The sequence below is a fragment of the Eleutherodactylus coqui genome, chromosome 3 (genome assembly GCF_035609145.1).
Source record: "Eleutherodactylus coqui strain aEleCoq1 chromosome 3, aEleCoq1.hap1, whole genome shotgun sequence".
Taxonomy (NCBI): Eukaryota; Metazoa; Chordata; class Amphibia; order Anura; family Eleutherodactylidae; genus Eleutherodactylus; species Eleutherodactylus coqui.
This window is the reverse complement of record NC_089839.1, coordinates 290,432,837-290,448,602: the sequence shown is the minus strand read 5'-3', so window position 1 is coordinate 290,448,602 and position 15,766 is coordinate 290,432,837. Positions and strand designations below refer to the sequence as shown.

Below are 15,766 nucleotides of genomic sequence, written 5' to 3'. Positions count from 1 at the left end.
CAGCGGATGGGAATTGCAGTTTACGCATGCGTTTGATTCTCAGTAATATGCGGATCATTCAAATGCATTGGATTACGCAATTCTGCTCACATTAGCGGGTCGGAATTACGTAATCCACTCCCAGAAAACAGAACGCAGCATGTTCTATTTTACCACTGATATCCGCAACATAGAGCCCACTTGCTTTATACTGTGGGGTCAGAATGCTTGGTACGCACCTAGATAAATGTGCTAAGGGTTCTAGATTTCAAAATTCATTTGTGGGCGGCATTCTAATTGTTTTGGCAGCTTAATGGCTCAACAAGTGAGCAATGGTGCCTGGAATTTATTCAGTTGTGCCCTGAAGTCCAACGGGTGTTCCCTCCATTATAGGCCTACCTATGTGTCCTGTAAGTAGATTGTGGCTAGAGTGGGTATGTTTCTGAACACGGGACAAACAGGGGAATCCATTTTGGGGTGCAAGTCCTCATTTTAATGTGCAATATAGAAAAAAAACTGTCCCTAAAATGACATATTTGCAAAAATAGGAAATTGTGTTTTTTTTCTCCTCTAAATTGCATTAACTCCTGAAAAAAACTGTGGGGTCAAAATACTCATTACACCCCTCAGTGAATACATTGAGGGGTGGGTATATTTTTTAAAGTTAGGTCTTTTGTGGGGGGTATCTATCATTCTGACGCCTATGAGCCTTTACAGTCTTGGCTTAGTGTAGGAAAACAAAGTGTTCCTCAAAATGTTAATAAGTAATGTTAAATTTGTACTTCTCCTAAATGGTTAAAAAAAACTAACGTTTTTCCAATGTGCATCCAGAATAAAGTAAACAGATGGAAATATATATCTTATCAAAAATTTGTACAGCATGTTTGCACATATTTGAGATATTGCAGTTGAAAATGTGAAAAAATTGACAATTTTTTGAAAATTTTCCCAATTTTGGCACTTTTAATAAATATACGTAAATTCTGTCAGACTATTTTTACCACCTAAATGCAGTACAAGATGTGGCGAAAAAACAATGTCAGAATCACCTGGATATGCAAAACCTTTACGGAGTTATTCTATGTTAAAGTGACACGTCAGATTTCTAAAATTTGGCTCTGTCATTAAGGTGCAAACAAGCTTCGTCACTAAGGGGTTAATTACATTACAAGTTTAAATGTCACAATCATAAAGACAATGTCAGGTAACACTAACCATACTGTAGATGTTAACGCTGCTGTGAGTCTTGTCTGTTCCATTAACTGATTTTCTCCATTGCAGGAATGCAGAACAACAGAGGATATTATGGAAAATCCCTGATATTTCCCAGAAATCTGAAAATGGAGGTAAATTTAGAACAATTTTACACTTGCTTTCAGTGGAAACGTTTTTTTTCATGTATCTAATCAATAAACACAATATAATTTTTTTTTTAAATAATCTTTCTTTACAAATCAATGAAAAATACTTAAAAACGTGGACAGTGTCCATACAACTTGATGCTCACATCATTCTACATTAATTGAATTATACTGCAAAGACATAATGCGGAAAGATTATACGCATTAAAGGGGTTGTCCCGCGAAACAAAGTTGGGGTATACACTTCTGTATGGCCATATTAATGCACTTTGTAATGTACATTGTGCATTAATTATGAGCCATACAGAAGTTATTCACTTACCTGTTCCGTTGCTAGCGTCCCCGTCTCCATGGTGCCGTCTAATTTGCAGCGTCTAATCGCCCGATTAGACGCGCTTGCGCAGTCCGGTCTTCTTTCTTCTGAATGGGGCCGCTCGTGCCGGAGAGCGGCTCCTCGTAGCTCCGCCCCGTCACGTGTGCCGATTCCAGCCAATCAGGAGGCTGGAATCGGCAATGGACCGCACAGAAGACCTGCGGTCCACCGAGGGTGAAGATCCCGGCGGCCATCTTCGCAAGGTAAGTAAGAAGTCACCGGAGCGCGGAGATTCGGGTAAGTACTATCCTTTTTTTTTTTTTTTTTTTTTTTTTTAAACCCCTGCATCGGGTTTGTCTCGCACCAAACGGGGGGGCTATTGGAAGAAAAAAAAAACCCGTTTCGGCGCGGGACAACCCCTTTAAATCTCCTATATACAAAGTACAGCAATGGTCAATTGCTTACAGATATTCATACCATAACAGATCAGGGAACACCTTCACCCCAACATGCGTTTCACGTCCAGCTTCATCTAGGAGTCATTGGATAAAGCACAAAACCTGTCTATAATATTCTGTACAGGTATGTATGTAAATATATATCTACAACCATATCTGTACATATTAAACGCTGATTAGGTTACTGCCCTCCTAATCCGATCCCATTCAGCATATGGCTCCATACCGCTAGTGCTAACACCATCATGCCATAACGTCCTTATCAATAGCCCGCAGAATCGGAGTTTATTATGTACCGGTATGCATGTAGATAATCTATAGATAGTTTTTGTGCTCTATCCAATGACCCCCAGATGAAGCTGGACACCAAACACACGTTGGGCTGGAGGTGCTCACTGATCTGTTAATATGGTTCGAATACCTGTATGCAATTGTCCATTGCTGCACTTTGTATATAGGGAATTTAATGTGTAGAATCTTTCAGCTTCATATCTTTGTAGTATGATTCAATTAATCTATAATGATTAGAGATGAGCGAGTATACTCACTAAGGCACATTACTCGAGCGAGTAGTGCCTTAGCTGAGTATCTCCCCGCTCGTCTCTAAAGATTCGGGGGCCGGCGCGGGTGACAGGTGAGTTGCAGCGGTGAGCAGGGGGGAGACGGAGAGAGAGATCTCCCCTCCGTTCCTCCCCGCTGTCCCCCGCTGCTCCCCGCCTGCTGCCGGCCCCCGAATCTTTAGAGACGAGCAGGAGGATACTCGGCTAAGGCACTACTCGCTCGAGTAGTTAGCCTTAGCGAATATACTCGCTCATCTCTATTAATGATTAGAGATGAGCGAGTATACTCCCTAAGGCACATTACTCGAGTGAGCAGTGCCTTAGCCGAGTATCTCCCCGCTCGTCTCTAAAGATTCGGGGAGCGGCGGGGTAACGGAGGGGAGATCTCTCTCCCTCGCTCCCCGCCGCAACTCACCTGTCACCCGCTCCGGCCCCCAAATCTTTAGAGACGAGCGGGGAGATACTCGACTAAGGCACTACTCGCTCGAGTAATGTGCCTTAGCAAGTATACTCGCTCATCTCTATTAATGATGCATACTATTATGGTTTGTGCATCAGAGAACCAATGCAGCCATCTTTGTTTGTCCAGAACCGGAGGATCACTTTAAAAAGGTTTTCCAAGACTTACATTATGATAGGTCATCAATATTACATTGGTGGAGCTTGATCTCTCAGCATATCCACCCAGTTCATTAAAGAGGTCATGATTTCACCAGCAGGCACTGCGCCCGCTCTAGACTTTTAGTAGTGGCTGTGCTTGCCATTGCAGCTGCCCATCAGAGCAGAGAGCGCTACAAAGAGTATCTTTCATTCTGGAGGTCCCGGACAAACCATACAAAGACAAACCATTGATTTCAATGGGCACCATGTAATGACTTTCCAGTTTTTGAACAGGTTCCTCCATGGTTTACGGCTGATTGTCGGAGAACCCTTTCCACAAACCATATTTTCCAAAGTGGTCACCGCTTTGGATGGACTCTTCCTGCTCACTGATGCTCTTTATCTTTTATTGCAGGTGTCGGCTCTTTGCTTGCGAGGTTCCAGCTGTCAGAAGGCCCAACTAAACCAGCACCCTTAGCAGTACAGTTCACTAGTGAAGGAAGCACTTTGTCTGGATGCGACATCGAGCTTGTAGGAGGAGGATACAGGTTCTCACTTGTAAAAAAGAGGTTTGCAGCAGGTAAGTGATATGTTATGAAAAAAAAATAACGAGGCAAATTTTGTTTGTTCCGGAGACACAAATTGTCTTTACATAGTTGTAGCTGAAGGTCCAAAAAAAAAATATTTTTAGCTTAGTATTTCGAAGCGTTATTGCATGCCAGTGTAATACTGACAGGCAAGTTTATGCCATACCTCTGGATTGGCCTAATAGACTTTACCCTTGGCAGACCTCTTTGTTGGCCTCCAGCTGACATGGTAAGCGGCCACACCGTTTCAGGACAAAATTTTGTATCGGAACAAGAAGGGGAAAGGTGTTTTATTACCTGCAGTTTTTCTTCTCTGTTGACCCTCCGATCTGCCAGTTTGCGGCCATGTTTTTTCTGCATGGAAATGGCCGATGCAATCATTTGGCTTCCTAATCCCCACGGTGCGTTGGTAGTGTTAGACCACTAATACACTATATCTGCGTCCTCATTGACCAGAACTGTTCATGTAATTAGCATTGGCCAGTCAGAGGGCAGTGCACGGTGTGCATTAGAGCTAGAAAATTGCTGCAGTCATCTTTGATGACCAAAAACAGGGCCCGAAAGTGGCAGATCAAAGGGGCGACATAGAACAATTGCAAGTAACATACCCCCCTGTCCCTCCAGTCCCAGGACAGACAGTGGTCTTGCAGGTAACCCCCTCTCTCTAACAAACTCAAACATTTTCGATGTCACAGTCTGTATTGACCCAGACAGCTAAGGAGTTAAACTGCTGGGTGAAGCCCTGAGTCATGAAAACACTAAGGGCTTGTTTACAAGAGCATATTTGTGCAGTGTATTACGAATGCAAATTGTGCATGTGTAAAACGCATTGATTCCAGTAGGTTCATTCATATAAGCGTATTTTTTCATGTGATGTGCGACCGCGTGAAAAAAATACAGGGCATCACTTATGTCAGTGTGCATCTGCGCACCGCAACAGCTCATTGCAATCTCTGGGCTTGCATAAATGTGCACGAAATACGCAGAAACCCTGTGTATTCACTGCATATATACGCACAAAATCAATGTGGAGAGGGTGAAATACACAGGCATAAGGGCATTTCAATAGCGCAAATATGTGGCATATCTGCGCTGCCGAAATGCACTTACGCCATTTTGAACACGCCCTCAGGCATTACTGTGACTCGCACATCACTTCTATGTTACCTTTATGCAGCATGAACGATGAGTGTAACTATGACAGTGCAGAGTAAATAGCAGCCGTTCATTATTGAACAGCCGATATGTTAACTGAATGAAGAGGGGCGGGGGAGCGTGAGAACTAAAATCCGCTCCTGCCGCCCGCTGTGAGTCAGTGATACAAGCTCACGTGCAGCAGCACAGGAGCTAGTATATCCAGGGACGAGTGTCTGGCATCGCTTGCCGACATTCGTCCCGTCTAAATGCGGCTTTACTTCTGCAAAAGTTCCTTTTAGTAGGAATATACAGGATTATTACAAATGATCTTCCTGATCTGAAACTCTGAAAACCCATGTTTAATTACACTCTGATACATTCGATATTAATGGAAACAGAAACTCAAAAATTTTCATTTAGCAAAACTATAAGTCTGTCCTTGTTGCCCATAGCAACCAATCACAGCACAGCTTTCATTTCACAAGCCGTTGAGGTAAAATCAACGCTGCGCTGTGATTGGCTGCTATGGGCAACAAAGTCAGTCTTACTGTTAGAAAGTTTTGCTAAGTGAGGCCCAAAAGGTATTCTTATTCTCTATTGGTTGCTAGGGAATTATGAGACGAATGGCTGCCAACCAAGACAGGAGAGCGTTTTGTGTTCTTGATTTTATTAGTGTGCAGTGTCATTTTAGAATAACGTTTGGTTAAGATCCACTCAGTGGGCGCACAATGCGTAAATGATACTCCACTTTTAAGGAAAAAGGTTGCATCAGTAGGCGAAAATCATCCGTCCGTCCAACAGTAAGCATGTAAACACCGTAGTGTCTGGAAATTTCACACAAAGTCCACACAAATCCACTGTCAGACCTAGCAGAGAATTGGACCCCCTGCAGCTGGCTGTGAGGAAGATTTTGCGCACACGCTTGCGATGGTATCCCTACCGAATGCAATTGTTACCGGCCCTGAAACTGGATGACAAAACAAGCCAACGTTCTTTCTGTAAGAATATGCGAACCGTAGTGGACAGCGATGGTGTCATGGAGTCTTTAACCCCTTCCCGCTGCAGGGCGTAAGTTTACGTCCTGGCAGCCTGGTACTTCCCGCAACAGGGCGTAAACTTACGTCCTGGGGATAGCCCGAGCTCACATATGATCGCGCGCTATCCCGCAGCGGGAGCCGGCTGTCAGTCACAGCCGGCATCCCGCTGCAACAGTGGGGGGACATCGGAGATGCACCCCCCGCTGTTAACCCCTTCCCTGCCGCGATCTAAGTAGATCGCGGCAGGGAAAGAGTTCACAGAGGGAGCGGACTCCCTCTGTGTCTCCGGCCGGAACTCGCGATGTCATCGCGAGAGCCCGGCCTGTCACCATGGCAACAGGACGCCAGACACCGGCGTCCTGTATTGCCTATGCCTATGCTCGCTGTATAAGCGATCATAGGCACAGTGCTGCAAGTCCCTCAGAGGGACTCATAGTGTAAAGAAAAGAAAAGAAAAATGTAAAAAAAGAAAAATGTAAAAAAAAAATGTAAAAAAACCCCTTTTTTATGCTTTTTTTCAGATTAGCATAAAAAAAGTTAAAAAAAAAATTAAACCCCACATATTTGGTATTGTCGCGTCCGTAACGACGCGTACAATAAGTTGCACATGCTTTTGACTGTACACGCAAAAAAACGCTAAAAAACTGAGGCAAAATGCCAATTTTTAGCATTTTGCCTCACTAAAAACGCAATAAAAGTGATCAAAAAAGCCGTATGTACCCCAAAATGGTATCAGTAAAAACTACAGCTCGTCTCGCAAAAAATAAGCCCTCATAGAGCTCCATACATCGAAAAATAAAAAAGTTATAGGACTTTGAATGCAGCAATTTAGAATAGAAAAAAGATTTCCAAAAAAAGGGTTTTTATTGCAGAAAAGTGGGAAAACCTAAAAAAAAGTAAGAATTTTGGTATCGTTGTAACCGTACCGGTCCGCAGAAAAAATGGAATGTCTCATTTATGCTGCATGATTAACGCTGTATAAAAAAAAAAATCTATGGCAGAATTGATGCGTTTTCTCTCCCTGCTATCATAAAAAAAATAAAAGTTTTACAATATAGTCTATGTACCCAAGAGTGGCACCGATAAAAACTACAGTTCGCCACACAAAAAACAAGCCCTCACACGGCCGCGTCGACGGAAAAATAAAAAAGTTATGACTTTTGATAAATGGAGAAGAAAATCCGCCAAAAATTGTTGCGTCCTTAAGCCCAAAATAGGCCATGTCATGAAGGGGTTATTGATGAAGCCGCCTTTCACCTTTTGGGCACAGTTAACAAACATTGTCAGAATGTGGAGGAGAGAAAACCCATCTGTCTATGTCCTATGTGTGACTCCCCCCAAAGTGAATGTATTTTGCGCTGTAACCTGTAGGAAAGTGTGCTTTGGACATGAGGAAACAATGATGAGGATTTTGTACCCTGACGCTACAGGTATGGCTTCTACCGCAGCCAGAACAGGAAATCTACCCCCCTCCCTCCTTTCAGAAGTTAGCTCTATAGATGACTACCAAACTGCAGGCCGTGGCAATAGTAAATTCTTCCTTTGCCTCCACGTTCCCCGGATCGTGCACCGTGTGTTTTTTTTTTTTCTCTCTCTCTCTGTAGGAGTGGTAAAGACAGAGTCTACATATCACCCACCATGCATGATCTGCAAGTACACGTCACACAAGCCATCGCATCAATCATCGGGATACTCTACAGCGTGTATTGCAGGAACGTGACTACAAGCTCGATGTCTGTCGAGTGACAAAAGGGGCTCACATAGACCACCTCTGATGTAGAAAACATTTTTGATGTTATGCCACAAAACTTTTTGAGTTTCTCTTTCCATTGATATCAAATGTATGTTATGTTGAGTGTCCTTAAATGTGAGTTATGAGGGTTTCAGATCGGGAGGATCAGTTTAATAATCCTGTACATAGTCTAAATGGCTGTGAAGAATGGAAAGACTGTCTGCAAAAGTGCATTATTTATAGAAATGCGCCTCGGGTATCGCTACTCCTGCAGAGCTGATTATGTGTCTTCATTTCTTTTTCTCTAAGGGAAGTACCTGGCTGACGTCTAATGGAGGATTAGGCCCCAATTGGAGCAATGTTCCCAAACAGGTTGTAATTTTAAAGCTCATGAACATGAACTCTACTTGGAGCATGGGAAAGTTCTGTTGGAAGTTGCGTCAACTTCTGTCCGAGCATTTTCCACAGAAACCTTCGTGTTGCCCCCTTCTGCAGTATTTATATCTAGGTGTAACATTGTTGATGGTTTTAAAAAAAAAAAAAAAAAAATGTAATTATCGTATTTGTAAATTGTACTTAATTCAGTAAGGCTGTATTTTGGCAGTTAGACTCTCGTTACAACATTTTACCATTGATAAATGGATGTAATTTATGCGGTTATACATATATATATATAAAGAAAAAAACAACTGAGTAGTACTGTTGAATGGCACACTGCTTATAAGGAGATTATTGTGTATATATAAAATAGTGGGCTGCAACCTGTCACCCTCTAGCTGTTGTAGAACCACAACTCCCAGCACAAAGTTGAAATTCCATAATAGTCAGATGGTCACAAGTTGCAACCCACCGATATAGAATCAAATGTATAGTATCAGTAGCTATGATAGGGGGTGCCTAAGGTTTAATCAATGTCTTGAATCCTTGTCTATGCACATGACAACAATCTCCAAACATGCAAACCATTTGGACATGACATTTGCATGATGACATCAGAAGGATGTCACAGGACAAAGAAGAAAAAAAAACACAGAACAAGGTTTGTGAAATAAATCAATAAAGCTTTCAAATACAAAATCAAGGACCTTTTAAAGCGATTGTATTATTTTATGAACCTGAATCTGTATTCATGACAGCAGCAATGCATTGTGGGACAGCTATCTGATTTACTAAAGCTGACCGCATACATGTACGTACTGGAAATTATGGATCTGTAACTCCTATTCCCATATTCATGAGAATGCAGCCTTGTAGGGGGTCTCGGTGCGGCACACAGCTTTGACCTAATCGGTGCCATTGGTTTTAGTATACTGTTACATCTAAATAATACGGTTAAAGGGGTGGTCTCTTTTAGAGAGATCCCCTTTAAGTTTGGAGTTGCTACTTTTGTCAACTGATCACCACGGGTTCACCAGTACTCCCAGCAAACAAGTGATTTTTGTATGAGGAAGCTCTTTCCTAATTAAAAATGAAAGCAGCACCGTATGTAAATGAAGGCGGACATGTTTTTTCCTACTAAGTCGAGAGAGAAAATCTGCAAAAAAAAAAGTGCAAAAGTTTGGTACAAAGACACAGTGCACTACCAAACTGTATGATGGGAAGTATTACTCCTTAATATGTAGCTGGTGCTATGTCCTTATATGTAAAATACCAACCACAACACAAATCCTTTACGATCCAGGCTCGAAGTTGGGGTTAGGCACACTCGGGTCAAGGCTTGCCCATGCTTTTATTTCCCATAGAGGCTGATCTTTTTTTGCGCGACAGTCGCATGAAAGTTTGCAAATCTTGCATATAGGAGAAAAAGTTGCACAACTGTCACCTATGCATACAATTGTTGGGCAACTGAACGTATTGCAGTGGACTGATGCTTCACAAAGCTGCCCTCACCCCCGGGGAGTCACAGGCCATATTCTTCAAGACAAAAGCTAGTCTAAATACGGTATAAGGGTAGTTTTACACTGGCTGATAGTCAAGTGATTGCTCAAAAGAGCGATTTACGGCTGGCTCGTCCTGTCTTAACACAAGACCCAACATGGCAAGTGAGGGAGAATTGCTCACTTGTCAAAGTCTCTTGGTTATTAAATGACCTAAAAACGAAGTGACTATCGGCTCGTGGACGCAGTCGTTCATCTATGAACGACTGCCTGTTTACTCTGAATGGAGGCGGGCGGCCGGAGAAGATCTCCGATCCGCTCAACCTACTTAGCAATTATCGCTCCAGTGTAAAATCACAGGCGCAATAATCACTGGGAAGGCTGTTGGGCGCTGTAAGAGTATCCTAACATTGAGTGAACAGAGGAAGGCACTTGGCTTTATTAAAAGCAGTGGTAATTTTTTGCTACATTTCATTTTAAATTGTCATAAGACAATGCAGTTAAAGGGGCTGTCCTGGAAGGCAAAATCCTTACTTGCACCTATGGTGTCGGTACCTCCACTTTAACCAGTGGGTCACGTGGTTTGGACTCACTCTGTTCCTGTTATGGTCAATGCAGGAACAAAGAAGGGAGCTAGTTTAGTTATTAAAATGAGCTGAACAGCCATCCCCGTGCAATGATGTGACGGACACACAGAGAGTCCGTACTATGCTCTCTGGGCCAGAAGTGGAGTTTCCAACACCGCAGATCTGGGTAAGGGTTTTGTGACTCTAAACAATCCCTTAAAGCCAGGTTCCAATGGAGGCACATTGAAAGAAGACAAAACTGAAGAAATAAGCATCAGGAAGTCACGATCTATAGGAGGTAACTCGTATATACTCATTAAGCACCTAGAAGGAATTGTCAGAATCATTTGAAAGTTTCTGTGTGATTGTAACGTTGATATAAGTAAGTGATCACAATATCAGAGCAAGAGGATAATATATTGCAGAAAACTGAATACTTGAAGGGAGGCTGTAGTATTCTGTTGTACCGCCTCTAGCTTGGATACAAGATGTGATACTGATGGGCATGGACGCATACAGGTTCTGTATGGTATCCTGCAGCACATCAGTCCACATTTGCTGTAACTGAGCCTCTAAATCTTGCAAACTCATAGGCTGTCGAAGTTGGAGTCCCAGATGGTCCCATACATGTTCTATTGGTGATAAATCTGGCAACTGGGCACCCGCAGAAGTGTGACAATGTTGTGGGGACATTCCTGTGACCGCCTTGTGTGTGCGGCTGGGCATTATCCTGCTGGAACATGCCTCTTGGAAGCTACAAGAGGAACACGTGGCTGCAGGATGCCCTGAACCACTACTAGGAATGATCGACTGTCGTAATTCATGGTCCTCCAGACCATCACACCAGCAGTGGGGACTGTCATCAGCGCCCAAACTAAACCTTGATTAATCACTGAAGACAATCCGGTTCCACTCTATAGCAGTCCAGTTTCGATGTTCATGACACCACTGCAAATTGAGGCAATGGTTGGCTGTCAGAGGCAGTACATGCAGTAGGCGCCATGAGACCAAATGTCCTTCAGCCAAGCGCCTGGAAATGGTTCAGACAAACACAGGGGCCTGTAATGAAGGCGTCACCTGTCTCTGGATGACGGACAACAAAACAGTTAAAGATGCTGGTGCTTGTCAGACGATCCTCTCTACTGGTGGTCTGTCAAGGGTGTCCTGAGCCCGGTCGCCTTGTGTGCGAACCGTTACAGCCCGGTGGTGGGAAATTCATGAGTATGCCTATCCAGTTTCTCACATCCCAATAATGCGCCCCGCTCAGACTCTGGTAACGGGGTGAAATCTCTTCTCTGCTTCGTAGAGGCGTCTAGTGGTCAACAAGCTCCACACAAGCGGAAGAAGAGGTCACTGCACGCAAGGAGCCTCCGAGAGCCTCTTATAGGCCAAGGCAAACCACTTTTAGACCCTTGGGTGGCAACGCAGTTAATCTAATGACACCACAACTCTCATCGTTTGTAGATCTGCCTGCGATGCAACTGCAGGGCGCGTTTTGCAACAGAATGACAACAACTTCTAGGTGCTATAAAGGTGTATAAAGCCGCACTTCTAATTTTGGAAAAAAGCATCTGTAAGTCATTGCTGGTCCTTGTTGTATATATTTTTTATTTTTAACATCAGATTTGCAAACTATTTTGTGCTGTTTTAACTTATCTCACTAACAGCAAGAAGACCTGTGGCGCCTCCCTAGTGGTGAGAGTGACACTCCTAGTGGAAACCCCATATGGGGGGGGGGGGGGATAACTTATATGCAGATTGTTTGATTTACCCTTGAAACATCCGAATATTGAGGCATATTTCAATCACTGCTCTTCTGACTGACAGTTTATCAGATGGCAGCAGTTATGTTTTTATTTCATGTCGCCTTCAGTAAATCTCTGTCCATCATTTCCCAGGGGCCCGGAGAACGAGACATTTGTTTCCACTTACTTTTACGCAATCAGTTTGTCACCATTTTCGGTGAATTCACCGCTGTAATGTTTGCTGTGAGGTCTCCCTGTTCTGGTCTGCTGAGTTTCATGCTTGAGATCTTCGTTTCTGTCTATTTAATGCATCCCAATTATTTTATTAAAAAAAATAAAAGAAAACCTCTCTGGTTTACCGCACATTCTTTGGCTGGTCAACGTAACTTTATTGCAGCATCCAGACACTGAGGAGACAAAGGAACATCAAGCTGGTGGGTCTTATAGGATTTATCCTTCTGCATTATTATTTCCCACTTTGACCGGTTTCACACGGCCGAGAATCTCGCGCAAGTTCGGCAAGTTGCGGGACGCACAAAACTCGCGCGAATATGAACTCCACTCATTTGTATGCCTCCATTCAAAAGAATGATGTCCTGTCTTTTTTGCATTCTGAGGAATACATCGCCCATTGTCTTCGAGGGAGGGTAAAACACATCACACGGCGTGCAATGTGCACTTGAGTGCGATGCAATGATTTCCATGGGAAATGCTTGCAAATCCTCTAATGCACCTAAAAGCCACGCCGGAGGAACGCTACTTCACAGAAGTGATGGAAGGCATTTTTGCAAGAAAGACGCCTCACATCTGTGTACAAATGCACGTTGGCGAGCGCGATATCAGGCCGAATGGTGGTCATATTGGTGCGAGAATGCGGTTCACTTGTGGGGTTCATATTTGTGCATCTCTCAACACACAAATCTTGTTGAGAGATGCACAAATCCTACAGCCAAAATATTTTTTTCTTTTTTTTTAGAAAAAACATTTATTATTGCCATTTTTGTTAAAATTTTGCACTATTTACCTTTATTTTGTACGGCAAATGCCATAAAAAAAGTGCAGAATGACAGAGTTTGCAGGTTTTTTTGTAAGTCTCTAAAATAAATATTGATCAAAAGGTCGCCTGTACCTCTACTCTAATAAACATTACAGCTTACTCTGCAAAAAACAAAACCTCACACAACCCAATCGCCACAAAAATAAGAATGTTCTGGGTCCCAGAATGTGGCAACCGAAAGCAATTTTCTTGTAAAGAAAATAAAAACTTCTTTTAAAAGTAGTAAGTCATAAAAGAAAAACTGAATGAAAAATCTCTGGTCATGAAGAGGTGAAATAGTTGTGCGGTTTCAGGGCAAGTCACAAATAACATCCACACGTTTTTTTTTGGTTGTGGGTGATGCAAACTTTCAGACAGTTGTGCAACCAAAAACATTTAAATAGAAAGGTGAAAAAAAACAGAAATAGGGGTGGAGCTACCTGAGAGGGTAAGTGATTTGGAAAAATTCTAGGAAGAGGAACGCGCAGAAGATGTGATTCTTCCCTTTCGTTAGGATGGTGGGTGGTGGAGAAGACCTAGTTGTTCGGGTGCAGCCAACCCAATGATAGTCGCACTGGCAGGTGAGACTATTTTGATGGATTAGTGAAGAACAAAATGTGATGGGTGTAGGCGCAGCTGACCGAAATATAAAGTTCAGTACAATACAGGAGGTAAGCTCAGCTTCTCTATTTTATTTTAAGCCAGCATAAAGACGCGTTTTGGAGCAACGCCCCCTTCCTCCGTTATAGCTGGGGGATACACCTTGTGTCGGCTGTTGGTACATTGTTTTCCTGAAAATAGGACCTACACCGGTAGGCTTGAAATATAATCCCCACACACACACACCAAAAATAAAACCTAGCTAACCTGCATATAAAAAAGAATTAATACTCACCTGGTCCGTGGCGTCCCGATGGTCTCCGGCGGCACTGCGCCAAACTGCAGTGTCCTCCACGTCTGCCATCTCAGCTTCTTTCTGGTGACAGGGCTTTGAGTACCCCACATCCAGGAAAGCGGGCACTATGATTGGCTAATCGAGTGCCAGCAGCTAATCACAGCCAGCGTTCGATGAGCCAATCACAGCCAGCGCCTGATGAGCCAATCACAGCCACTCAATGAATGATATCACTGAAATCACAGTTTTCATTCGATGCAACTTTAAATTAAAAGGTCCTATTCTTTCCCGTGAAAAAAATTGCGAGTGGCAGTAATATCGCAGCAAAAAAATGCAGCAATAGTGCAAACAAATTGTAGGAACACGGCTGCGATATTGCCGCGATTTTCTTGCTGCAATTATCACTGTCGCCCATGTGAAAAGGGCCTTATGTCCGACTTACTGTCAGGCACATATTTTAGATTTCTGATTTGGCGGTACAAAAATAGCCAGACTGTGGACAGGCCAGCCTCTCATGACGTGCTTTGTGGTCTCTGCTGGGACCAAATATCCAAGAGCATTACATTTTTAGGCCAGGGCTCCGTGGCGACTTTGACTGTGCAACACCTCATGCAGCCAAAAGCATCACTAGAGCCTTGTGACATGTCCTATTGTAAGTAAATGTGGTTGTGTTGTAACTACCAAGACGCCACGACCCGACAATCTCAAGGCATCCTGTAGATTTAATTTTCTTGGGTTTGTTGAGTCTCGGTAACTGCAAGATGCAGCAACAACTGCAGTCACATGCATTAGATTGTAGTGTAGAAGGGCATTATGCAGCCTTTGATCTCAACATGGACCACAGCCAATGTTGCCACATAGCCCTAGCCTTTAGGCTGGGTTCACACGAGACGGATTAGCCGTGGAAATTCCGTGCAGAATTTCTGCTTGGCAAATCCCCCCGTGGCTCCTAATCCCGGGATTAGCCAGCCATGTGGACGAGATTTTGCAAAAATCTCATCCACACGGGACGGCCAATCCGTCGCGGCAAAGTTGGGCGGAACTGGAAATGTGACGCGGAATTGACAACCACAGTGTGTCAATTCCTCCCACCCCTCGCTGCGGCCTCACTCCTCTCTATGGGGAGAGAAAGCCATAGCGAAATACTGTGGGTTTTGAAGCTGCGGCTCTCCCATGAAAATCTCGCATTTTTTCGGTGCGGTTAAAACTCGAGATTTCAGTCCCGTGGGAACCTATCTTAAAAGAGGTTTTCCAGGAAGTGTGCGCTGTCAGGGCCAGGATACATAGGGGTTGGAGCAGAGGCCGCTACGCCAATCCTTGTGTAGTGGTCGTCGCTTCTAATTGCAGGCGCAGCTCCCATTGATTTCATTGAGCCTCCAGCCTGCACTTACAAGCATCGTCCCCTACACAGGGGTCAGCGCAGCGGCTTCTCCTCCAACCTCTATGTATCCCGGCACTGACTTTAAGATCGTGGGCTGCAACTCAACCCTATTGACAGTCGGTCGATGCTTGTTGCAATGTGACACTACAGTCTTCATATTGTGCAACCCAAGTTGTCATGTAGCCCTGGCCTAAGAGCGTAATTCATGAATGTAATACGGCTCGCAGTACGACGCCATTGATGTATTCAGATGAGCGGGTTTTTGCAGGTTGATCGGTCGAATAAAAAACCCGCCGCCTGTTCTGTTTTTGTGCATTAGTCGAGTGGAATCGTGTAAAGATACAGCAAAGGTGCAGTTTCGTGTACAGTCACTGCATTTTTTTTTTTTTTTACAGATGTTGCTAAGAGACCGTGGAAAAAAGTGAACGTGAAAAACACGCATACGTATCAAAACCACATGCAACGTGCACATACATAGCCCGTGACAGTGGGGCACTTGTCA

The 15,766-nt window shown here is 43.7% G+C and overlaps 1 protein-coding gene across 1 annotated transcript in view; it reads left to right on the top strand.

The window, feature by feature from the left end:
• SGIP1 (SH3GL interacting endocytic adaptor 1) overlaps positions 1 to 8,841 on the top strand; it is a 129,771-nt gene extending 120,930 nt beyond the window's left edge. The window contains exons 23-25 of the mRNA XM_066597670.1: positions 1,261 to 1,325; positions 3,687 to 3,851; positions 8,074 to 8,841. Coding sequence (XP_066453767.1) covers positions 1,261 to 1,325; positions 3,687 to 3,851; positions 8,074 to 8,096 — 253 coding nt within the window. The 3' untranslated portion in view covers positions 8,097 to 8,841. The remainder of the gene's footprint in view (positions 1 to 1,260; positions 1,326 to 3,686; positions 3,852 to 8,073) is intronic.
• Positions 8,842 to 15,766: the final 6,925 nt, after the last annotated feature.